The sequence below is a fragment of the Macrotis lagotis genome, chromosome X, assembly GCF_037893015.1.
Source record: "Macrotis lagotis isolate mMagLag1 chromosome X, bilby.v1.9.chrom.fasta, whole genome shotgun sequence".
Lineage (NCBI taxonomy): Eukaryota > Metazoa > Chordata > Mammalia > Peramelemorphia > Peramelidae > Macrotis > Macrotis lagotis.
In genome coordinates this window covers 132,733,632-132,760,770 of record NC_133666.1, presented here as the reverse complement: position 1 = coordinate 132,760,770, position 27,139 = coordinate 132,733,632, and the positions used below count along the sequence as shown (strand labels likewise).

General features: G+C 39.1%; 1 protein-coding gene across 2 annotated transcripts in view; it reads left to right on the top strand.

Moving 5' to 3' along the window:
- The window catches only part of ADAP1 (ArfGAP with dual PH domains 1), a 169,561-nt gene that overhangs the window by 135,322 nt on the left and 7,100 nt on the right, over nucleotides 1-27,139 (top strand). For both annotated transcript variants that reach the window (XM_074206129.1, XM_074206130.1), the window contains exons 6-9: nucleotides 4,102-4,248; nucleotides 12,273-12,356; nucleotides 22,929-22,991; nucleotides 24,462-24,533. In XM_074206129.1, coding sequence (XP_074062230.1) covers nucleotides 4,102-4,248; nucleotides 12,273-12,356; nucleotides 22,929-22,991; nucleotides 24,462-24,533 — 366 coding nt within the window. The remainder of the gene's footprint in view (nucleotides 1-4,101; nucleotides 4,249-12,272; nucleotides 12,357-22,928; nucleotides 22,992-24,461; nucleotides 24,534-27,139) is intronic.

The following is a 27,139-nucleotide window of genomic DNA, read 5'->3' as shown; positions in this document are numbered from 1 at the left end:
TCTAGTTATACCTATTACTCATAGTTCACACTTTGTATATATAGTCTATATACCTTTCTTTTTTTTGGACACCCCTTTGTAGGGAGAGGGATGAGTACTGACTTACTTCCTCTCATGTGAGGGTCAAAAATCTAAGTAAATAGAGCACTGACCCTGGTGTCAAGAGGACCTGAGTTCAAAACCTGCTTCAGGCACTAGCCTAATGGCTCTGGCCAAGTCACTTAACCTCTGTCTGTCCCAGTTATCTCAACTAAAAACTGAGATTCATAATAATACCTACCTCCCACAGTTGTTTTGAAGGCCAAATGAGATAATATTTATAAAGTACTATATAAAAATTAGTTAGTTAGGATCATGCATTGAGAGCTAAAAAGAATCCTAGAGTTGGTAAAAGGTTAGATTTAGGGTCAGCCTTTCATTTTACAGATGAAAAAATTGAGGCATGGAGAAGTAAAATCCTATCATTAATATAAAAGGTGAAATTCAAATTCTGTTCTTCCTGACTTCAAGTCCAGTGCACCTCTACCCTGGCAACTCTCAGTTTATTTAGATAAGATTGGGGGCATAAAAGGAAAGTGTGTGTAGGGGGGAATGCTGGCAATCCGAATTCCTCAAGTTGTCCCCCCCACTGCCACTGCTCAGCCAACCAAGGAGAATCAAAACTTTCTAATTGAAAGGGGTCTCAGTAGTTATCTAGCCCAACCCAAATCCAAAAGAGTTCTCTGATAGAACAGAGAATGCTCATCACAAGAAGGACTCAGAGGAATCTGCCAAACCAAGCTTAGACTCTGACTTAGATTAGACTCTGTCTCAGGATCTGCCTCGGCAGGTCTCCAGATGCCACATGACAAGGAACTTTTCCAGGGTTGGGATTAAGATGAGAAAAGTCCCCTGGACAGGATGGCCCCTCTAGGCAGCTAAAGCCTCACTGGTGATACCATTTCCTCCTCTCCTCTCCCTTCCTCCTACCTCAGCCAGAGACTCTAAAGAACATCACTTGGAAAATCCCAAATAAACTTCGCATAAGGTATTTGAAGTTACCTAGTTTTTAAAGAGACTAAGTGACTCAGTGAAGAGAGGGCTAAGATGTCAGAAAGTTGTTATTGTTGCTCAGTCATTTTTAAGTTATATCCAACTCTTCATGATTCCATTTAGGGTTATCTTGATAAAGATACCACAGTGGTTTGCCATTTTCTTTCCTTGGTCATTTTACAGATGAGGAAACTAAGACAGAGTGAAGTAATTTGTCCAGAGTCACACAGCTAATAGGTGTCTGAGGCTGGATTTGAACTCAGCAAGAGCCATCTAGATTGAATTTCGAGTCAGGAAGAATGCTGGCCTCAGACACTAGCTCTATGACCCTTTAGCCACTGGAGGAGGAAATGGCAAACTACTCCAGTATGTTTCCCAAGAAAACACAACGATAACAATAGTCTATAAAAGGTTTGGGAATATGGGGCGGCTGGGTGGTGCAGTAGATAAAGCACCGGCCCTGGAGTCAGGAGTACCTGGGTTCAAATCCAGTCTCAGACACTTAATAATTACCTAGCCGTGTGGCCTTGGGCAAGCCACTTAACCCCATTTGCCTTGCAAAAAAATCTAAAAAAAAACAAAAACAAAAAAAAGGTTTGGGAATAGTCACTAGTTTCAGGGAACATTATAGCTCAAAAAACAAATATTTATCGAGCATGAGCAATTTGCTGAAGATATGAAAACAAAAATTAATCCATCTCTGCCCTCAGGGAGCCTACTTTCTGTCAAGGGAAACAATAGCACACATGTGTGTAATAAGTATAAGATCATTTTGGAGAAGAGGCACCAACCATTGAGTAATCTTTTTTTATTTTATCTTGTGATGTATGCAAAGTGCTTTATAAATATCTCGTTTGATTTTCACAATCCTGGGAGGTAGATGCTATATTGAACATATATATATATATATATATATATATACATATATTATATATAATCTATAATATATATTATATCCATTTTACAGAGGAGGAAACTGAGGCAGACAGCAATTAAGTGACTTGCCAGGATTGCACAGCTTATAATTTAACTGAGGTTATATTTGAACTCGGGTCTTCCTGACTCCAGATCCAGAGTTCTATCCATTGCTAAACCTGGTTGCCTCCTATTGAGTGGTCTTTTTAAAGTTAAAAAAATAAATCTTTCCTCCAGTAAGAATCAACTTTTATCTTGAGTGCATTAAGCTCCACCCCTTCCCCATCTCAACAGCTGTCACATTTATGAACATCAGAAGTCTGAAGAAAGAGCAGATGCTGAGAGTAACAGAAGAAAGAGGGCAGCAGTAGGTCTGTATAATATGGCAAGTTTGCATCAGGTCTTAGGAGATGGGGATGTTCACTTTCTCCTTGACTGGACTTGGAATAGTTGTCTGGAGTCAAGTCTTGGTCCTTCTGCTTCCTAGGGGTCTGACCATAGACCATCCGCCAGACTGTTTTTAGCCTTGGTCTGTCCCCTTGTCTTTAAAGGGGGAGTAGTAAGACTTAAACAACCTAGTGAGGACAATAGTGCTTTTGTCAACCCTCAAATGATCTATAAACATAAGGGGTTTTTTCTTTTTTACTTTTATTGGAACTTAAAATATAATTATATTCAATCATATATTTTCAATTATATATAACCTAAAGGTTTTCTTTATTAAAAACAGATTTGACATTTTGCCCCTCAACCATCCTATCATAAATGACATACATATTCTTTTACATCCCAGACAACTTCATATTTACAAAATATTTTGTTGGCAGGAACTTTTATGGTAATCTAATGCAACCCATACACAACATTCTTCTCTGTTCCACTTATGATTTCCTTATTTTCTTAATTTCCCCCTTCATATTCCTTATATTTTCTTAAACATTTATACTGAAGGGTTTTTTCCCTCTACTTCCCTATAATTTGCCAGACTCAGTTGTAACAAAAAAATATTGTACAGTAAAAGATCAACATGTTGCCTGTGCTGGCAATGAATGACATCCTACATCCGTAGTCTCACACCTTTTGCCAAGAGAATAGTAAATGTGAAGTTTTTCTATAGTTTCTGTTCCAAATTCTGATAGACAAAAAGAAATCATATTTGTGTTTGCCCAAATTCTGCATTTACAACTTGTTATAAAGTTGTCAGCCTTGACCCTACAGGAAATAAGAGAGCCACCAGCCTCAGGAGGTTGAGAAGATGAATGGAAGCCAGGGAGGATGGTGGTTCTGCAGGGGTAGGTGTAGAGCCCAGGAGGTCAGGTGTGAGAAAAAAGAAAGAACCAGGTGGCTTGTAGTCTTCCTACTGCCCACACTGAGGTTGTGTTTATACAACAGAAACTCACCATATTGAGAGTCTGTCTGGCATTTTCAGCCATCAGTACAAGAAAATCAGTTTAACCTCATGGTCAGCCTGATAGATTATTCTGGAAACAGGCTGAAAAAAATCTCTAGCAAAACACCTAAGTGGAAAATGTGCTTCAGTGACCCATGGACTGACAGGAGCTAAGTGACATGTCCCTGGTTAGACATGAGCAGAGCTTGCCACCCTATGGACTGAGCTGAACTGGCTACAAGGACTCTAATGACAGCCAGAGACACCACATCTCGACAAGCTGCCGCCTGGGGATATATTGAGCCCAGGGACTTGGCAGCATATCTCAGTACTGGGCAGGAGAACAGACTCCAGGATGAGTAACAACAGGCACCGGGGAGGGAGGCATAGCCCTTTGGCTCATCAGGGAGCAGACAGCAGGTGTAGTCTATTGTCTGCCCATTTCTGATATTCTTCTCTGGGACCAAAGGACTCATCCACAAAGGAGGTTTTTGTTTAGCCCTGGGTGGCTTGGAGCCTTCTGAGATTGACAACTCACCTTTCTTCTTGGGCTTGAAGGAGGCTTCTGCATGAAGATGAGTATTCAGTTGGAGACAACATCACCAGGGTTGGGAGGAGATAGAGTGAATACATTGAATCATCAGTCCTTGGCAGTGGGAGTCACACTTTGAACAATCCTTTTCAGGAAGCATTGAACCTACCCCTCAGGATAGTCCTCTGAGGTGTTTTCCAGGCTGCCAACTAGATCTGATTTTGTTTTCTAGGCAAAGGAACCTAAAGCAATTATGAAGATTGAACATTTAAACGCTACCTTCCAGCCAACCAAAATTGGGAATCCTCATGGCCTCCAGATCACTTACCTAAAGGATAACAGCACCAGGAATATTTTTGTGTATCATGAAGATGGCAAGGTAAGGATAGTGAGGACACCAACAATGGGGCAAAGGTCCTGTTTCAGCCTAGCAGATAGCCCTGAATCTGAGTGACTTGATTTTCACTTGGTGGGGGGACCCATTTCTCTCTAGTGGTTAAGGAAGGAAGGGGAAGCAGGTTCTTTTGTAACCTCTCCATGGATTTCCTAGCAAACAAGGGTAAGACAAATCGCCTCATTCCATAGAGTTCCTCTCTGACTTGAACCTACAAAAACAGCATGGCCCAGGAGATGAGCTATGGACTCAGAAGAGTTGACTTGGATGATGGAAAGGAGAACAATACTGAATATTTTTGACACAAGTTAACATAAACCATGGGACACACCTATCTAACTTACTTCTCCCAGGAATTGATACTTCCTAAGAAGTAAAGTATATCAGAAAAAAAGATGGTGGTGCAAGATCTTTAAAGGCAATAATATGGAAATTAACCAAAGAGATTAATAATGCTAGCTAGCATATATGGAGCACCCTATGTTTACACATCTCTTCACAAATATTATCCTATTTGAACCTCACAACCCTGAGTAGATGCTATTATTATTTTCATTTTTCAGACAATGGAACTGAGCCTGAGAGAAGTGAAGAGAATTGTCCAGGGTTACCCAGATAAGTACTTGAGGTTAGATTTGAACTCAGGTCTATCGCCCTATTCACTGCGCCACTTAGCTGCCTTACTGAAATTAAAAGAATTCCTCTCTGCTGGCATTAAAAGAGCCCTTATCGTTGTGTGAGAGGGAGGTAAAGCTCAGAACAAGAATAAAAGTACGGAGAAGGTGTAGTAAAGTGGAAAGAAATTTGAGCTGAGTGCTGAATTTTAAATCTGACTTTGCCCTTGACCTATTGAATGACCTAGTCTTTATCTTTCTCAGCCTCAGTTTTCTAATTTCTACATTGAGGAAGTTAAACTAGTTATTTGGAAGATTCCTAGCCTAACATTCATTTGATACTGCATTACAAATGGCAAAGGCAGTAGGGGACTTGACCCTGTAATGAGCAAGACATTCCAGTCACTTGGAAAAAATCTGAAAATAACTACAAGGATATAACACATGTAAACAGGAGTGAATTGAGCAAATATATTTGTTGATATCTTCTTTTTTTCTTCTTCGGAGCAGCTAGATGGCCCAGTGAATTAGAGAGCAGGACCTGGAGTCAGGAAAATCTGAGTACAAATCCCACTTCAGACTAGCTGGGTGACCCTGCAGATCATTTAACCTTTGTTTGCTTTAATTTACTAGAGAAGGAAATGGCAAACCATAGAATATCTTTGCCAAGAAAATCCGGTGGACAAGGGATTATAAAGTGTCAGGCAAGACTGAATGACTGAACAACAGTCTTTTTCTATATTACCTTCATTTCTGAAAATATCTCTTCCCCGGGGTGGCTAGGTGGCACAATGGATAGAGCACCGGCCCTGGAGTCAGGTGTACCTGAGTTCAAATCCGGTCTCAGACACTTAATAATTACCTAGCTGTGTGGCCTTGGGCAAGCCACTTAACCCCATTGCCTTGCAAAAACTAAAAAAAAAAAAAAAAAAAAAAGTTAAAATATCTCTTCTCCACACCTTCAAACTAAACCATAATATAATGAAGAATAAGTAAAGGACAGGTGGGAAGTGGGGGAGGAAAAGCAGTTTAGAAAAACTACCCAAGACATCAACAGTTTGACATTGTATGCAAAGTTCTTCACCCATAGTCTCCTGCCTTGCAAAAAAAAAAAAAGAGAGAGAGAAGTAGGCACTTTCTCTCTTAAAAGTGAAATAATTTTACCTAGCTGTGTGGCCTTAGGCAAGCCACTTAACCCCATTGCCTTATAAAAAAAAATCTAAAAAAAAACAAAAAAAAACAAAAAAAAGTGAAATCAATATGCTGTAGACATCCAGGGAGTCATCATCCAAGGTGGATTTCCTCTTTGGGATTTCTCTTTGGCTCCAGTTGGAAAGTGTCACTCTTGCTGAGAACCATCACAAAGCAAATCTCTCTGTTTCTATGTGTCTATTTCTCTCTGTCTATCTCTCTTTTGGGTCTCCCCCACCCCTACAAGAGAGGAATAATATTTCAATGTGATTCTTTTTTTATTTAAGGCAGTAGGGTAAAGAGTGGCTTGCTCAAGGCCACACAGCTAGGCAATTATTAAGTGTCTGAGACTGGATTTGAACTCGGGTCCTCCTGACTTCAGGGACTGTGCTCTATCCACTACACCACTTAGTTGCCCCCCCATGTGATTCTGCAAGCAAATCTCTACCTGTAATTTGATTTTATCAGAACCCAATGTTGGGAGAAGAGCCTAGCAAGGCATGGAGTTCCATGTAGCAATATAACTGAAATTATTCAAGCCCCTTCCATCCGGGGAAGGGTGGAAATTTTGTCAGTGGGAGGGTCTTCCTCCTTGACTCTTTCTGGGCTTCCTGTATACCCCAGGTCCAATCTTTCTGGAAAATATAGCAACTCAAGAAAGCTGGTTAAGTTGGCTTCAGGCCAATAGGAGTTTGCCCCTTACTCCCCAGTAGTAGTTCCCTTTTGTTATCTGATTTATGTTCATATCAGATAGGGCACAGGAATGTTCCTCACCCCAACATTTAGCTTCTCAATCAAAGAGCTCAGGTCTAAGAAATACAAAGGGTCTGGGCTCAACCATCCAGGATTCACTACAACTAAAATAGGTTTCCTGTTGATTTCTGCCTCCATAGGCTAAAGAGGAAAAGCCACAAGTCTGGGCATTAGAGTTAGCTGCCTCTTGGGGCGAAACTCCCCATTATTGTAAATATTCCAAAACCTAGAGAACTTCCTTTTGAGGTGAAATGGAGCAGGGGGATGCTCTTTTGTTAAAGAAAATTTTATTTCTTTTATTTTTACATTGCTAAAATTTTTGTCATCTCTTCTTCCTCACAGAACCATCCCTTATATCTCTATATCTATATCTATCTATATATACATATATATATATATATATATATATATATATATATATATATATATATATATATATATATAATATATATATATATATATATATATATATGAAAAGAGAAAAAGGAAGGAAAAAACCCTCCCAGGAAAGTCCATCAAAAAAAAGCCTAAAATATCCACACAATATTCCAAACCCATGTACTTCCCATCACTAGCAGGGATTGTTCATCCTTTTGAGGCATGAGCTCTTAGGCAGTCTGGTAGAGTCGGTGACTGGACAGACCTCTTCTTAGAAGAGTGATTTTAAATTCACAAAATAAAATACGAAGCAAATTTAATTACATTGAAATAACAGTTATGAACCTATTAAAAGAATTCATGGACTCCCCCCCAAAAAAAATCTATTTAAGGACATTTTAGCTCCCAAGGATAAGAATCTGTACCTGCTTTGGAGAGAGTGCTTGAATAGGGTGATGAGAATGGGATGGGAAATGCTGAACTAGACTTCTAAGGGCCCACCACCTTTTACAAATGTGGAAACTAAGGACCGGAAGGCCAATAACATACTTGAGACCACCCAACTGGTTAACTGTAGAGCCAGCCAGGATTAGACTCCTGATCTAATGAGATAATGTATGTGAAGCACTTTGATACATATTATCTAATTAGTTATCAGTGATCTCCTCATTCTGGCAGTGAACTCCATCCCACTACCCTCCAAACCCCCACAAATTCCTAATTCTGTGTGCCAGTTGCAGCCGCTCTTGCTTGGCTGGAAGTAACCCTGCAGCGTGGGTGGAAGCTCTCAGCTGCTACAGAATGGATCTTATAAATAAACTCCCTCCCATTCCCCCCTCCCCACCTAGGCAACCCAGAAAGTGCACAAACAATTGAAATGAAGACCATCATAAAAACATTCTAATTAAGAAAGGGGGGGAGAGAGAGAGAAAAGGGGGGAAGGGGGAGGGGGAGAGAGGAAGGAAGGAAGGAATGAAGGAAGGAAGAAAAAATAGAAGAAAGGAGGAAGGAGAAGCCTGAAAGAACTTAAAAGGAGTCATTTATCCTAGTTAGCAGCCCTGCAAAGCACTGGGGCTTGGCTCATTGACACAGAGCCCACAAGAGCAGGTTGCAGAGTATGGCTGTATTTGGGGGGGGGGGGTTCCTGTAAACAGGGTAAGCCAGCAATCTCTCCTCAGCTGCCTGTACAAATGCCCTCCTTGTGTCCCTTGATTCCCTTCAACAATAGGCCACCCTAGACTTTCATTAGCTCCAAACCCTCTGCTTAGTTCATCTTACCCTTCATTGTCAAGGGCATTTCTCCCATAGCATTACCAAACTGCTTTTTCTAAGAGTGGCTGTTGCTGAATAACCACATCCAGTTTTTGCCAGAACATCCAGGTGTGAACATTTTTGTCAGGTGAGCACCTTTTATGACTTCCAGTCTTCAGAAATGATACTAGAGTGGGAGGAGATACTCATGCATGAGTTAATATGATAACTTTCCAAATTTCCTATGAAAACCTTCATGAGAGACTGTAAGCCATAGTACCTCACTGGAAATCTTTCTCCATATTTCCACATAACATGATATCTGTGAGACCTGATGAGATCTCTGTTCTCTTTATGTAATAATCATAATCCTAAGAATCAATGGCATCTTTGTCAAACTTCAATATTTACAAATAACTTTGCTTTCATTATCTTACTTCATCTCTGTTAGAGAGTGAGGGAGAAGTCAGCAAGCCTTTATTAAGCACCTACTATTTGCCACGCATTGTGCTAAAGTGGTGCTTCACAAGTATTCTCATTTGATAATAAAGATATCAGATAGCCTTGCCCCCTTTTTACAACCACGAATACTTACTATAATAATGCTTGTTCTTCATTTTTGAAGAAGACCACAACATTGGGGAGGTGATGCCATGACAAGCACATGAATTGGATTTGAGTGTGGGATGGGGGGAGGGGGAGCCTGTCTGTTTTTTCACATTGCATAGTCTTATACAAGTCACTAGCCTCACGTTCTCCTCCAGAGCCATCTGGGTCCAGTGGCCAGTTATGAATCAGGACAACTGGAGATGTTCCTGAGTGTGAGGCAATCAGAGTTAAGTGATTTGCCCAAGGTCACACAGCTAGTATCAAGTGTCTGAGGCTGGATTTAAACTCCTGTCCTCCGGACTCCAAGACCAGTGCTCTATCCACTTCACCATCTAGCTGCCCTTAGGATACTTAGACACAGAATGGTTAAGTGATTTATCCATCCTCACACCTCACAGCAAGTAACAGGACTGGGATTCAAACCCAGATCAGCTGACTCCAAACCCAGTACATTTCTTCTATCCTGCACTTTCCTCTTATAACGTCAAACCCTCAGTTCACTCTGAGTTTTTACACAGAGGTTTTACAGCATCACAAATAGATTATTTCATTTGTTCTTTTCAAGAACTGAGAGATAGGTATTATAGGTCTTATTATCCCTCTTTTAAAAGATTATTGACCTGCCCTAGGTCACAAGGTTAATAAACAGCAGAGGTGGGTTCATTTGAAACTAGCCTACTTTCCACTATTCTCCCCATGATGTAAGAAGTAGAGCTAGAAAGGTTTGTTATTATCTGGTAATATTTGTTGTTGTTATTGAGTTGTTTTTCATTTATGTCTGACTCTTCATGACTCCATTTGGCGTTTTTTTGGCAGAGATACTGGAGTATTTTGCCATCTCCTTCTCCAACTCATTTTAGAGATGGGGAAACTGAGGCAAACAGCTAGTAAAACTGAGGTTGGATTTAAACTCAGGAAAATAAGTCTTCTTGACTCCAGGGCTGGCACCACCCAGCAGCTCTGTGTGTGTGTGTGTGTGTGTGTGTGTGTGTATCTTAAAAAAAGTTGTGTGTAGCAAATTTACGGTTCCTTATACAGATCTCCTTCATATTCTTATTTGCACATTGAAATATTTGTTGATAATTAGATTCATAATAAAAAATTTAATTTTTAAAAAGAGAGTAGGACTGAAACCCAAACCCTCAGGACTCTTTCTAAAAACAAAAAGAATAGCACAGAACCAAAAATGATCTTTTTTTGGTTTGTTTTTTGCAAGGCAATGGGGTTAATGGTTTGCCCAAGGTCACACAGCTAAATAATTATTAAGTATCTGAGGCCACATTTGAACTGAGGTCCTCCCGACTCCAGGGCCAGTGCACTATCCACTGTACCCCCTCAGTTTGTAATAACTTATTTAGAACAATGTTCTGTGGATGGTGCTATAATGCTTTTTACTGAGGCAGCTAGGTGACAAGAGTGAACAGAACAGTTAGGAGACTTGAGTTCATATCCTTCCTCAGACACACTAGATGTGTGATCTAGATAAGTTCTTAACCTCTATCAGCCTCAGTTTCCTCATCTCTGAAAAAGGGATAATAATAATAGTACCTACTTCCCAGGGTTATTGTGAAAATCAAATGAGATAGTATTTGTAAGTTTTGCAAAGCTTAAAGCTCTATCTGTTCTTCAGTCATGTTCGGTTATGTTTGACTCTTCATGACCCCATTTGGAATTTTCTTGACAGAGATACTAGAATGGTTTGCCATTTCCTCTTCCAGCTGATTTTTCAGATGAAGAAACTGGAGTCGGTCAGAGTTAAGTGACTTGCCCAGGATCACACTATAAGTGTCTTGTGGCTGGATTTGAACTTGGTTCTTCTTCACTCCAGACCTGGTGCTCCAGCCACTGCATTTGCCAGTTAGCTGCTCCAAAACTCTATATAAATGCTAACTACTGTTGTTATCTTAAGAGATAGTGACTGTGACTAGACTTGAGATTTCATTAGGATAAAGAACTCTGAGATGAGGAAAACTGTCTCTATCAATGTAGGTTGACACCAACTTGGTCTTAGAGACTGAAAAAGTTGAAATGACTTGCCCAGGATCATTCAACCAGTCTGTGTTAGAAATTAAGACCTGAACTTAAATCTTCTCAGCTTTGAAACCATCTCTATCTATGGCTATGCCATGCTGCCTCTTCTAATGATAATAATAGCTGGGATTTATATGGTCTTTAATGTTTACAAAGTATTTTATAAATTACCTCATTTGACCCTTATATCAACATTGCAAGGAAGGTATCATTAATAGCCCCATTTTACAAATGAAGAAACATAAAATGATTAAGTGATTTACTCAGGGTCACATAGCAAGTATCTAAGATAGAATTTGAACTTAGGTCTTCCTGGCTCCAAGTCCAACACAACCATCTAACCACCTACGTTACTATAAACAACTAGAAAGTAACTGGGACCATCAATCAAATATGGCATAATGTGATACAAATAATTAAGTGTCCCAGTGGTTAGAACACTGGGATGGAATCAAAAAGACTTATTTTCCTGAGTTCAAATCTGGCCTCAGATGCTTCCTACCTGTCTGACCCTGGGCGAGTCACTTCAACTTGTTTGCCTCAGTTTCCTCTTCTGTTAAATAGTTACAAACCACTGCAGTCAGTATCTTTGCCAAGAAAACTCCAAATGTCATCACAGAGATTTAGACATGACTGAAAAGGACTAGATAACAACAAAAATTATATGAAAGTCTCAGATGGTCTGGAATTGGTCCCAGAAGTATTCAAGGAAGATGGGGAACCTGAAAAGAGTACCTGGGTGGAGTTGGGGAAGGAGGGAAAGTAATATGAAAATGTCCTTGATAGGAGTCACTTGGAAATAACATTTTGCCAATGTGACATGCTCCACAAATGTTCAGAATAATATGGAATGATTTCAGAGACTTCAGTTCATCAGACTCCTTTATAGGAAAATTATTCCCAAAGGATTGCAGTCAGCTGCTCTTTAGAGACAAAGCCTCTCAGAAAATATCTTTGAGGAAGGGAAGGGAAGCCAGCATACAGTCCCTGGAAATGGAACTACTTTCCCTGTTTGGAAGATTTCACTTATCATTAGTTCCCAGGAAAGATATTCTGATTTCACTGATACCTTCCTCTCCTCTGTCCACAGTTCTTATGGGTCCTCTGGATTATCTAGTTTCTCGAAAACAGTCTCCTAATAATGTTTGTTTTATTACTCTGGTTTCTTTTTTTTCTCCTCAGGAAATTGTGGATTGGTTCAATGCCATCCGGGCAGCCCGATTTCATTACTTACAAGTGGCATTTCCTGGAGCCAGCGATATTGATGTGAGTTGATTCATATTTTACTGAAGTAGCACCTTAATGTCTCCACTGGTGATGTGGTCCTACCATTTTGCAACTGAGACAAACAAGGTTAAGTGACTTGCCCAGAATCTCACAGCTAGTAAGTGTCTGAAGCTGGATTTGCACTCAGGAAGATTAGACCAGCACCCTAGCCACAGCCTCTCCTCACTTCTGCACTACCCACTTTTATCATTTTCTCCCTTCTCCCCCAACCCAAGCTGCCTGTAAACATTGGAAAAATTGTGTAAACCCTTGTGTCTTTCCTCAGTAGCTAGCTAGCTCAGATATTGTTAAAGTGGATGAATCAAAAGATATCCTTCCTTGACCCAAGAATTGTCGATGCATATCAATGAGAATAATCATTTTTTTGTTTACCAAAACCTTAAGATAGAACATCATTCCAAACAATTGAACTTGCTTAATGACTATTTACTCTTAAATTAATTCCATCACATTGTGTCATGACACTTTCACTTCCTCCATCCATGTGTCTTTTAGAATTCTGTCCATCCTCAGTTCTCTTCTTTTTTTGATCATGTAGATATTCCATTCTTCTCATCTGTTTTTTCACATTGCATTATTTTGTAAAGGCCTTTCTAAGTTTCTTTATATTTTCTCATCTTAATTAATCACATTATAATATTCCATTATGTTACCATGATTTATTTAACCTTTTGCCTGTTTTATTTATTTAACCTTTTGCCTGGTTTGGGACACTAAATTTTTCCAGTTTTTTTCAATTGTACATAAGGGTACTATGAAAATCTTTGAGCAGAGAGTTCCTTTTTTAAAAAAAAAACTTTTCAGAGCTTATACTCAGCTGTGGAATTATTTTGTAATAGGTTTATTTTTATACCTTCTACTTTTTCATTGCCAAATTATTCTTTAAAAGAAAATTCAATTTATTATTTATTTTTAACATGCTTTTCTTTTTAAATTTTACATTCCAAATTCTCTTCTTCCCTCCCACCTTCTTCCCCACCCACTGAGAAGGCAAGCAATGTGATATCAATTATACAAGTGAAATCATACAAAACATATTTCCATATTGCCATTGTTGTTTATTTTTCAGTTGTGTCAGACTTGGCCATAAACTAATTTGGGGTTTTCTTGGAAAAGATACTACAATAGTTTTCCATTTCCTTCTCTGGCTCATTTTACAGTTGAGGAAACTGAGTTAAATAGGGTTAAGTGACTTGCTCAGGGTTACACAGCTAGTAAGATTTTGAGCCAAATTTGAACTCAGGAAGATAAGTCTTCCTGCATTCCATCCACTGTGCTACCTAGTTACCATATTTTTTTTTATAAAGAGCTAGAAAAATAAAGTAAAAAAAAAATATTTCAATTTGCACTCGAGAGTTTTTCAGTTCTCTAGAAGTGGATAGCATTTTATCATCATGATTTTTTTGGAACTGTCTTGGAGCATTGTATTGATCAGAGTGTTCCCTTCCACAAATGAATATCATTACCACATTGTTGCCACTGTACACAGTGATCTCCTGGTTCTTCTCACACTTCATTTTGCATCAGTTCACATAGGTTTTATCATATTTTTTTCTGAAAATATCCTGCTTGTCATTTATAGCACAATAGTACTCCATCAACAATCATATGCTACAAATACTCAGTCATCCTCCAATTGATAGACATCCCCTCAATTTCCAATTATTTGTCACATAGAGAAGCACTATAAATAGTTTTGTGCATATAGGTCCTGTTTTTCTTTTTCTTTGATCTCTTTATGATACAAGCCCAGTAGTAGTATTACTGGTTTAATGGGTAAACATAGTTTTCAAGCCCTTTAGTTCCAAATTGTTCTCCAGAATGGCTCTGCAAAATGACTCTTCAAAAGGATTCTACAAGTTTACATTTCTGTCGGCAGTGAGTGAATGTACCTGTTTCTTCAGTGTCACCAGCATTGTCTTTTATCGCTTTTAGATATTTTCTTCCCAATTTGAAGGATATGAGGTAATACCTCAAACTACTACCATCTGCTGGATTATCAAAGATGTCCATTTTTTTCAATATGATTGGAGATATTTTAACTTACCACATTGATTTGTTTTGCCCTTTTAAGAACTCCTAATTCAATCACTTCTTAAGTTATCTGTCATTTTAATTCTCTTTGCTGTATCACCCCAACCAAATGGAGAGCAGCCAATAGATTAGGGACAAGTACTGAGGAATATCTGGATGCATCTCCCAGAATAATCATCAATAATCAGCACTATAAGGTAGAATTAAAGTGTGCTCCCTTGACTGTTTCATGAAGAGAAGTTGGGTTACCAGATCTCACTTGGTTGTACAACTTAAAGATTTTTTTTTTCTTTCCTTCCCTCCATCTCTCCTGGCAGTTAAGAGTCATTTGTCGCAGAGACAGTTTTTAAATGCTCATCCACTCATCAGATGGTCTCAATCCCTATCCCACCCCCCTGGAAAAGACCTTCTCTGGTTTCTTTCAAGTTGACTTTATTAACAAGCTTACTTTAGTCTTCTGAGGAAGATTTGCACAGTCTTCTACCATGCCCACCTAGCTTCGAAGGTTGAAATTTATTTTTTTTAAACCTTCTTGAGGCCAGCTCAGGAGATAGGCAGTGACATGCCCAATTGTGGGTCCAGGCAGCAACATTTTCCTTTAAAGTTAGCAGTGGCAGAGAAACAGACTCCCCCCTGGTTTGAGCCTGTCATCTAGTTCCATGGTTATTTCCAGTGATCTAATTTATTAAATTAAACATTTTTTGAATAGCTATTAGGTGAATATACTGTTCCCAAGACCTAAGGAAAATAGGAAATTTAGGTAAGATGTTGCCCTGAAAAACTTAAAGTATAGAATTGAGGCAATAGGAATAAATGATTCGTCTATAGTCACACAGCTAGTATCTGAAGCTAGATTTGAACTCTGTTCCTTCTGACTTCAGGGCAGACACTCCATCCACTTCACCACTTAGCTGCCCAAAGGCATAGATATATAAATAATTATAATGTGTAATGATGTCATATAAAGGATATTAGTTACTAAAGAGGTATAAAACAAAATGCCATATGAAGTCTGAGGTTGTTCCTGGATTTAGAAATTAGGGAGGACTTCATGGATGATAGGGACTAGAAGAAATTATGCTTTTTAATTTTGTAAATTTCAAATTACAAGCATTTATTTTCTCTCCCTCCCTTCTCTGCCCCATTGAATAAAAAGACAGAAAGAGGGGGGGGGGAACCCTTGCAAGAAATAAGCATAGTCAAATCAGGCAAATTCCCCCATTGGCCATATCCAACCTGCTGTCTGGAGGTGAGTAGCATGCTTCATCTTTAGACATATGAAATCATGGCATGGATCAGTTAGAGTTCTCACTTTCAAAAATGTTTTTCTTTATAATAAGAAATTTAACTTTAAAAAATTTGAAGGTGGGGAGCAACTACATAGCACAGTAGATAGAGCACCAGACTTGGAATAAGGAGGACCTGAGTTCAAATCCAGCCTCAGACACTTAATAATTGCCTAGTTGTGTGACCTTGGGCAAGGCACTTAACCCCATTGCCGTAAGTAAAATGAAATTTTAAAAAAATTGAAGGTGAAGGAGGACATTCTGGGTATATGATACAGTGTGAGTAAAATAAAGAAATGGAAAAGGTGTGTTCTTAGAGTTAGCAGTCATTGGACTGGGATCTGGATGCTCTGGATGGTCTAGAAGAAAGTAATATGAAATAAGACTGGAAAGGGACCAGACTTTGGAGAAGCCTGAATGCCAGACAAAACTGAATTTTAATAGACAGGTAGCCATTAAATATTTTTGAGAAGATGAATGGTACAACCAAATCTATATTTAAAAACAAATTTTCAGACAGAATTAGTCTTCAGCAAAGGGAGAGAATACCAAAAGATCATTTAGAAGCCTATTACTGTAGCAAAGATAATGGCTATGAGAGCCCCAAAGACTCTGGACTGACCAAATAAGGTCATATTATCTCATTTGGTCCACTACCCTTACCTGTAACAACTCCAGGAAAGTCTCCAAGTATGGATTATGTCTAGCTTGTATCTATTTTTCTCCAAATATTGGTAAAAAAGGGGGGCTTGCTTCCTTACCAGTGGTCAAAGTAACAATATTCTTATCAAGGATGACCCAGCCTATATTTCAACCCACGTAAAATGAGAAAGACAAAAGACAGGAATCTATAAATTCATATGTACACTTATACACACACATGAACATGTAAATGTATGTGTATACATGTATTTATGTTTAATTACAAAATTATTTCAATGAATTCATTTTTTCTTTTTTCTTTTGTTACTTTTCCAATTACATGCAAAGATAAACTTCAATAGTCTTCTTTTTGTGAACTTGATTTCCATATTTTTCTATCGCCTTCCCTTCTCTCCTCTTCCCCATTGCAAGAGTAATATAATATAGTTTGTACATGTCCAATCATGCTTAATGTATTTCCATATTAATCATGTTGTAAAAGAATTAGAATTAAAGGAGGAAAAAGCATGAGAAACAAATAAAACAAGTCTTAAAAAGCAAACATAGAATGCTTTGCTCTGCATTCAGACTCCATAGTTTTTCCTCTGGATATGGGCAGCATTTTCCATCACAAGTCTTGATCATTTTACAATTTTTCTATTAATGTGTACAGTGTTCCCCTAGTTCTGCTCACTTGACTCAGCATCAGTTCATTCCAGTCTTTCCAGGTTTTTCTAAAGTCTAGCCTCCCATTTCTTTTTTGGTTTGTTTTGGGTTTTTTTAGGTTTTTGCAAGGCAAATGGGGTTAAGTGGCTTGCCCAAGGCCACACAGCTAGGTAATTATTAAGTGTCTGAGACGGGATTTGAACCCAGGTATTCCTGACTCCAGGGCCAGTGCTTTATCTACTGCACCACCTAGCCACCCCTCAGCCTCTCATTTCTTATAAAACAATAGTACTCCATCACATTCATATCCTACAACTTGTAGTTCCCTAATTAATGGGTGTCCCTTCAATTTCCAATTCTTTGGCACTACAAAAAGAGCTACTATAAATATTTTATGCATATGGGTCCTTTCCCCTTTTTTATGATCTCTTTGGGATACAGACCTAGTATTCACAGGGTTCACAGGGTATGCACAATTTTATTGCCTTTGGGCATAGTTCCAAATTGCTCTCCAGAATGGTCGGATCAGTTCATAAGTCCACCAACAATGCATCAGTGTCCCAGTTTTCCAACATCCTCTCCAATACTGATCATTTTCATTTTTTATATTTTAGCCCATTTGATAGGTGAGAGGTGGTACCTCAGAGTTGTTTTAATTTTATTTCTCTAATTAATAATTATTTAGAGGAATTTGCATGACTATAGATTGCTTTAATTTCTTCATCTGAAAACTGTGTTCACATCCTTTGATCATTTATCAATTGGAGAATGATTTGTATTCTTATAAATTTGTCTCACATCTCTATATATTTTAGAAATGAATCTTTTATTAGAAACAGAAGCTGTAAAAATTTCTTCCCAGTTTTCCACATTTCTTCTGATCATGGTTACATTGGTTTTATTTGTGCAAAAACTTTTCAATTTAATGCAGTCAAAATTATCTATTCTGTAATTTATAATATTCTCTATCTTTATTTGGTCATAAACTCCTCCCTTCTCCATAGATTTGACTCTTCCTTGTTCTCCTGTTTGGTTTATGGCATCACTCTTTATGTCTAAATTCTGGACCCATTAAGACCTTATCTTGATAGGGTATGAGATGTTGATGTAGTTTTTGCTAGTTTCTGCCATGCTGTTTTCCAGTTTTCCCTTGTCAAATAGTGAGTTCTTATCCCAGAAGCTCATCTTTGAATTCATCAAACAGTAGATTTCTATAGCTATTGACTACTGTTTGTTTCTTTTGTATCTACCTATTCCACTATCCACTCACTACACTACTTCTTAGCCCAGTGAGTTTCTTTTCAAAAGAGAGACTTATAGTCAGTTTAAACATCCCTAGAAAGAAGTTAAACACTAACATCATTTTATATCAGACCCCCATCCCAATAATTCACTAAAATATCAGGGAATGGCAAGGTCCAGATCTCAGAACTCCCTTTATGGAACTGGTAGCATTTAAGTTGGGCTTTTAAGACCTAGAAGAAATTGAACATTTTGTATGGTGTGGCTTTCATCCTTCAGCTGCAAGGGTCATGTGGATCTTTCTCTAGGGTAGAATTCTGTTCAGGGATTATGTGACCCCCCCCTTGAAATCTCTTGAAGGATCCCTTAGGGGACCATGAACTCAAGGTTAAGAACTCCCATTGAAAGAATTTAGAAATGGGGAAGGGGAGTCTGAGAATTGAAGTAGAAGATTCTAAGGTCCTTTTAAGGCTATAAATCCCCTCAGTTTATAAATGTGGAAACTGAGATCCAGAATAGATGTGATATGCTTGAAATCACTTTATTTCTATACAACATCTAACACTCTGACTTTTGAATTTGGGGTTACCCATAAAGTAACTCCTAAAGTTGATATTTCCAAGATTATTACTAAGAATTACACTGCCTAGAAATTTAAATCTATATTCCATTACACAGGTGTAGAGCTCATGAAGATTGCCCATAAATCACCTTTATGAACCATATGCATGAACACACCCTTGCTTTTGTCATGTGTTTCTTCAGGAAATTTGTCAGTCCTTGGTTGCTACTATGTCCTGATCTGGGAAAAGTCCACTCTCAGGATCTTTCCTTTGATTAATTAAGCAAACTTTTGAATTTCCCATGGTCTTCTACCTTAAGACAGCTAATGTCAGGTCCTTGAGGGAAGTGGGTAGAAGGGGGTAAGAAGGTAGGAGAGTGGGTAGAACAGGACAAGACTATATAGATATAGCCTTCACCACCACCACCACCACTCCCTGGCCCTAGAAAACAAATTGGCTCTGCTCTGCTCTTCTCTGCTCTAGTCTGTCTGCTCAGTTTTACAGACCATGGACTGTTACAATAGTCTATCCTCTTGAGTCTGTCAGGTAATTCATCTTGGGGATATCCCAGGTCTCTGAAAAATAATCAAATACATGCCTTTATCCTCAAACACGGCAGAAGTGCATATGTCCCTACCCTTCATGGGGGGGGGGGGTTGCCCCATTTATTCCAAAAAATGTTTTTTCTGTAATCTAATGAAATTAGCTTGGAAGCTCCCCAGATTGTTTGGTGTCTCTTCTGATCAAACACAGTGAGCAGTAAGGATATAGAGAGGAGGGACCAATTCAGGAGTTGATTTTAGAAGTAGAAGGACAAGACAAGATAAAGTGATAGAAAGGGGAGGGGCAAAAGAATTAAAGATACCAAAAGATTTTGAACCTAGGAGACCATTTGGGAAATAGAAATAGTGAAGTCATAAGGACAAGTAGGTTTGAGAGGAGGGAAAATTTCAATTTGCATCTTGAGGCACCAACAGGACATCCAAGTAGAGATGCCCTGGTGAGAGAGTTTGACCTGGGATTGGCTCAAGTGGGAAGTTTTCAAAGAGATGGTACCTGAAGTCCTAGAAGAAAATGAAATTCCCAAGTGAGTGTATCGAGAGGAAAAGGAGAAAGAAAGGGACTGAACATCTGTCTTAAGGAATGAGTGTGGGAGTGGAAATGAGGAATCACCAAAGGAAAACAAACAGTGAAACAGAAGGAAAACTGAGTGAGCTTGTCTCCAAAAGCCAAAAGGAGGTAGGAAAGGAGGGAGGAAGCAAAAGAGTGAGAAGAGGGCAGCTAGGTGGCGCAGCGGATAGAGCGATGACCCTGGAGTCTGGAGTACCTGAGTTCAAATCTGGCCTCAGACACTTAATAATTACCTAGCTGTGTGGCCTTGGGCAAGCCACTTAACCCCATTGCCTTGCAAAAACCTAAAAAATAGTGAGAAAGAGAATCAGTCCCATAAGTCAGCTCAAAACTTACTTCTATCTCCATGCCCATGTACAGACTATTTCCCAGGACTAGAGTGCCCTCCTTCCTCACCTCCGCATTGTAGTCAGTCAAGCATTTATTAATCTTGGAAGGGGCCAGAATATACAAGACTTTAAATGCCTCACAGAGGATTTTATGTTTCTACAATCAATAGGGAACTTGAGTAGTGTTCAGATCTGCCCTTTAGGAAAAATCACTTTGTCAGTTGATGGATTAAAGTGTGAAAGAGCCTTGAACCAGAGGGAACCAACCAGAAGGCTAGAGAAATGTAGAATCCCTAAATCCAAACTGAATACAGTTCAGATGCCACCTCTTTTCCTGACCACAATCCCCAACAACTCTCTAAATATTTTGTATTTACTTATACCTGTTGCCCCTCCCCATGAAATTTAGTTCCTTGACAGCAGGGACTGTTTGATTTTTGTCTTTGTACCCCTTCTCCCTATCTACCCCCCTTCTAATTCCATCCTACAGGAATTCCCTATCTCAATGAAATCAGAGATCTAGTTCACAGCACCTAATGGAGTTATCAATAAACACTTTTTGAATCAAATAATGGCAGAGTTCTGCAGGAAGCAGACAGCTATCTTGGAATGAGAAGAAAAATTGTTCTGTGAAACAAATGTATTTTAAAAGGGGGGGGGCCAAATCAGACCACTAAGTTTATCCACATTTTTTTTTAATGAGGCTAAAAAATGAAGAGAAAGTTCAAAAGTCAGAAAAAAAGAAATTAGCTGGATAGAGTATATCAAAAATTCAAGTCAAAATCAGAAGAGAAAGTGAGCAGATCAGATTATATTATGACCCAATATGCAGTTGAAACCCTAAAAGTTTAGAGCTAGACACTATTCCTCTTGTCAGTGGTCACCAAGTTCCACATTTAGTCACTGAGTAATAATTATTTTGGCTACATCTTATGACCATAGGCTTAAATTTCCCACTCTGCCTGAGATATCCAAAAATGTTCATGACTTGGGCTACTACCCTCCAATTCTATCTAGTCTGTGTTAGCCATCTTGCTAAGTATTAAGGATGCCAGATGAAGATGAAAACAGTCCCTGTCCTCAAGAAGCTTACATTTAATGGGAGAAACAACCTGTAAATAATTAAGTATATGGGGGCGCTAGGTGGCAGTGGATAGAGCACCGGCCCTGAAGTCAGGAGTACCTGGGTTCAAATCCGGTCTCAGACACTTAATAATTACCTAGCTGTGTGGCCTTGGGCAAGCCACTTAACCCCATTTGCCTTGCAAAAAAACCTAAAAAAATAAATTAAGTGTATGCCAGGTAAATACCCTAGATGAAAAGCAATCTGAAAGAGAAAGACCTTAACTAAAAGAATCAACAATCTGTTTTCTTGCTCCTCATTAAGAACATTTGAGGCAGAACAATCAGGATGGGAAATCTGAGATGCTTAGAAAACCATTTTGTTGGGATCAGATAACTGTGAGAATGAGGAAATACTGCAACAAAAGACTGGTCTCCCCCAAGGTGAACCTACTCCCTTGAACTGCTAAGATTCTTGGCAACCACTTGTCTTTCAGTGTTCTTTTCAGGGACAGCAGCATCCATATCAAAGGTTTCAACTAATTCTAGAAGCTTTCTGTTATATTTAGAAAGGTAAAATTTAAAAATTCTTTCCTTCTTTTGTGTCATGGCACTAGTGAAGTCTATTGACCCCTTCTCAGAATAATGTTTTGAAATGTATAAAATATAATTCAAAGTATTACCAAGGAAACCAGTCATACTGAGATACAATGTGTAGACAGGAAAAGGCCAACCACATGCTGTTTAGCTACTGTAGGTATAACTGGAGTAATTTCAAAGTAGTGATGACCAAAAACTATTTCAAGTTATCTATCATATCTGTAATATGATATAAAAATGTCTATAATTTCTATTGGTAACAGAGTCAGAGGTACCTACATTCATAATTTAATGAAATGCTCAATGTCAATTGGAGGTAAAAAATAAAGATTGATTTATTTCCAATCCTGGAAATCTTTCCATGAACCTCTTGGGAGTCTGTGGACCTGAGTGAAGATTCCCTGGCCAAGCATCAAAACTCCCTTCTGATCAGGTGTCCATGTCCCCCCGTCCTGTTACTAGGTGGCCTCTTCCATGTACCACAGCTTATGGGAAACCACAACTTATAGAAAGCATTCTGGTCTTTGAATCCCCATCCCCCAAAAACCTATAAGTTAGCAGTACCTCAATCTATGGCATTTGACCTATCTCTTGAGCCTCTATGGCCAGATATGGAACCCTAGTGGTTTATTTAAAAAGGACAGTTATTTAATAATTACCTAGCTGTGATCTTGGGCAAATCGCTTAACCCCAATGCCTTGTAAAAACTAAAAAATTAAATTAAAAAGGACAGTTGTTCACATCTTTAAAAAGCAGTCCTTCCCTTCATTTCTCACTACTCCCCACACCTTCACCTGCAAAAAAACCCAACCCCATCCACCAAGTCTACAATAGCAACACACAGACACCCTTGAGTCAAGGGAAATCAAGGGATTTCAGAAGCCCAGCCTCCTAGCATTAGTTGGGAGGTCAGCAGGAAGAATACCAAAGATCAGGTGGGTCTGTCTCTTGGGTCTTCCTTATGTTGAATTCTCTTCTTTATTTTGTCGGCTCTAGCTTGTTCCAAAGCTGTCCAGAAACTACCTGAAGGAAGGCTACATGGAGAAAACAGGACCAAAGGTGGGATATACTACTAATTATTTCTTCCACAAAGGACAGATACTTTCATTCCTTTTTTGCTTGGCCAAATGTGATGACAAGATCAGAGGCAGACAGTGAATAGAGGGTTGGATCTGGTTACTAGGAAGACCTGAGTTCAAATCCAAACTCAGACATTTAACTGCTGGGTGACCGGGAGCAAGTTGCTAACCTCTGTCTCAGCTTTTCCTCATCTGTAAACAGAGATCGTAATAGCAGCTACCTCCCAAGACTGTTGTGAGAATCGTTGAAATAATATTTGTAAGGGGTGGCTAGGTGGTGTAGTGGATAAAGCACCGGCCCTGGAGTCAGGAGTACCTGGGTTCAAATCCAGTCTCAGACACTTAATAATTACCTAGCTGTGTGGCCTTGGGCAAGCCACTTAACCCCGTTTTCCTTGCAAAAATCAAAAAAAAAATAATATTTGTAAAGCATGTAGCCTGGCTAGCCCCTGATAATGCATACTTATTTCCTTTCCTAATCTAAACAAATTCAACCTAGAGTCTCTAGTTTCTTCTTTGGTCTTTCCTCTTTGGAGGCCCAAACTGGGACCACTTTTTCTTTTATGAATGACTGGACTCAAGGTTTGGTGGTGGAAGGATAGAAACTAGAACCAAGGCATGTTAACCCTTGACAAACAATAAAGATGTCTCGCTGTCTTCCTGAGGTACATGTTGCTGATATGATAGTGTCCCAAACCTGAAGACCTTGAGGGATCTAACAGTTTTAAGTTGTTGTTCAGTGGTTTTTCAGAAGTACTCAACTCTTCCTGACCCAATTTGGGGTTTTCTTGACAAAGATACTGGATTGGTTTGCCATTCCCTTCTCTAGCTCATTTTAAGGTGAGTAAACTGAGGCAAGAAGGGTTAAGTGACTTGCTCAGAGTCACACAACTAGTATCTGAAGACAATTAGGCCTGTTATTCTATCCATTCTGATATCTAATAATTAGAACTATAGAAGAGTAAAATGGACTTTCTCAGTGGTTAGTAATCTCCCTCCTAGAAGTCTTCAAATTATTGCTTAACTATTTGTCAAGTGTGTTGCCAAGAGGACTTCTGTCCAGGTAAGGACTGGTCCAGATGGCTCCTTGGTTCCCTTTCAGCTGTGAGTTTCAGTATTTCTCATACTAGCCAGGACTAGAAAACTTGGGAAATAATTTGGCTGCTAAAGACTGAAATTTCTTGGCAATGTAATTAATAATGAACTGAGCTGGGGGAGAAAGTACCTATATCTTAGAATCATAGATTCATAAAATCTCTGAGCCAGAGGGAACCTTAGCAATCATCTAGCCTTAACTTAGGCTGTCTTTTTACACCCGAGGAAACTATGACCTGAGAAGGGGAAGTGACTTGCCCACAGTCACAATATAAGTTAATAGAATAGCTGGAACTAGAATGCAGTTTTCCTGACTCTGAGGCCAATGCTTTTAATCATTTTTCTGTTTCTTTAGCAAACTGAAGGCTTCAAGAAACGCTGGTTCACCATGGATGACAGGCGGCTCATGTATTTCAAAGACCCTCTGGTAAGGGCAGGGATTGTGCTGTGTTTGCTTTGAAACCAAGGATTTCTAGAAGCATGACTTGTTGGCCTCCAACTGTTACTGTGGTAGAACAAAATGAAGACCATATAGAGGTCCAAAATGAGAGCAATACATGTCGTCTTCCCTTACCCTTAAAAATTGGGTGATGTCAAAAACTGGGTGATGTCTTACTCCCTACTTTCTTCCAAAAAATGGGGACAATATATGTCTTACTCTCTCATTTATACCCACCCAAATGGAGGTGAAATGTCTTTCTCCCCTTCTTTTCCCCAAAATAAGTGCAATATATTGTATTCCTTCCCTTCTTCAACCCCATGTCCCTCCAACCCCTGTGATTTTTCTGTGTCTTAGGTACTATGTGAAACCTTGAGATACTTCAGGGCAGCACAAATATAACCTAACTCAAAGCCGTCTTGCCCAAGATTCTCCTAATTGATGGAAATTGATTACTTGGTGCTTTAACACCTGCCTGAGGGGCAGAGTTGGCAAGATCTTGAGAGATGAGAGAAGAGAAATCTTGGTGTCTGGCTTCTAGCTTCAAGAGAGCAGGAATTCTCTTCAAGGAAAGGTTTCTGAAGGGAGAGGAAAACTCTGGGAAGAAGACAGTATGTAGAGAAGTGGGCATCACCAATATGTTCCAAGTGCCCAACTTACTATACTAGAGACTTCTGGGAATTTCTTCATGGTTGAAACTGCCTCAAGTTCAGACCAACTCTACCCCTCCCCTCGGATGTAGAACATTAAGTGATGGGTTTCCATCACTGTAAAGGAGAGTCTTATGCAAATGAGCTAGGATTACATAAGTGTGCTACTCTCTTCAGTGAGCCCAGACTAGGTTTTATGGTTTTTCTAATCCTTACCCCCTCCTAAGGTCATCAAAACGATAGCTGATATGTGTTCCCAAAGCAATTCATGTACCTTATCTCATCTGATTTGATCATTCTGACTATCCTATATGGTAGATGTTTTTATTATTTTCATTTTACAGAAGAGGAAACTAAGGCTCAGAGACAGGTAAAGTAAAGATGGGAGAACAAAGAGTGTTTTGAAGTAATTCCCATCATCCACTGGGATGGGAATTATACTGATCCATAGCCTTCTTCTCATCAACAATTTTACCTCCAGATTTTTTTCCTGTTCTGGCTCTCTCTAGTTGGAGAGAAAAGCTAGTTTTCCCTGGAAGAACCATTTTTCTCTGTGACCAGCTAGCCACTGCTCTACAACAGAATGCAGTATGGACCCCTTCAACTCCAGATTCCATAACCTTCACTATCTGGTCTCTGGACTCTAGGATCATCCCTAGGATGGGGAGGAGTTATGAAGCCAAACCAATTCAATTCAATAAGCATTTATTCTGTGCCTACACATAGGTACCCAGAACTAAAGAGAAAGATAGAGTCAGATACCATTATGAGTAGTTTATAACTTTTTTTGGTTAGACAATTGGAGTTAAGTAACTTGCCCTGAGGTCAAGATTGAACTCAGGTCTTCCTTACTCTAGGGTCAGTGCTCTACATACTTTACTTCACTATCTAGCTGCCCCTGGTTCCTGCTGTCAAAGAGCTTTTGTTCTACTGGGGGAATATTGATTTCACAAATAAGGAAATGCACGATACATACAATAATAATAATAGTATAAAATACACAAAAGTAAAAATAACAGCACTTACATAGTGCCTCTATATGCTAGACACTGTGCTAAGCCCTTTACAAATATTAACTTATTTCATCCTCACAACCACCCTGGGAGATGAGTTGCTAATTATAAAATAATCAAGCAAGTATATTAGGCCAGGCATTGTACCAGTCACCTAGAATACAAATGCTCATTGAACAAAAGAGTCTCTGGTCTCAAGGTACATACATACTTTACAAACTTCATAGCATTCTCTTCAACATAGAAGGGTATTTGTTCCTCCCTTTTCCATTCCCTGAACAGGAATCCTATTGTCCATAAGTTATAGAAAACTCTCATTATAAGCATTGAGAACGGTGGGGAACAGGAGAGACCAGACTATTTCAGAGAACATCTCCTATTCCCATAACCATCAAGGGTGATGCTTCTCCTTCCCTGTTCCAAAGTTGGTATAGCTCATGCAAATTGCTTGTGACTTCTACAGTCCTGTCAGGTAGGGCCTCCCTTCTTTCCCCTCTACCCCCATACACCTGTGGAAACATCCAGGAGAGAACTGAATTCCAGGTTTCTCTAATTTGAACAGTAGCCTGAAAATCTCAATTAGCAAGTGACCAAAAAAAAAAAGACAATGATCAACTCTGCAATTCCAGCCTTTGAAGTTTTTAGAATAGGATGGCAACTTCTTCATCTTTACTTCTCAGGAGAAAAGTAGTCCCAGGTCTTTATGTAACAACTTTGGAATGTAATGGCCATTTAGGGAATATCAAGGTCCTTTCATAGGATCAAAACTGTGAAACTGTATTGGGACCCTCAAAGACCATTTAATCCAAACTCCTTATTTTTTCATAAAACCCAGAGAGGTTCAGTCACATAGGTAGTGAATGGGTAGAAGAGGCAAGATTGGAATATGGGGTCTTAGAATGTTAGAGCTAACTAGTAGGAGGGAGAAAAA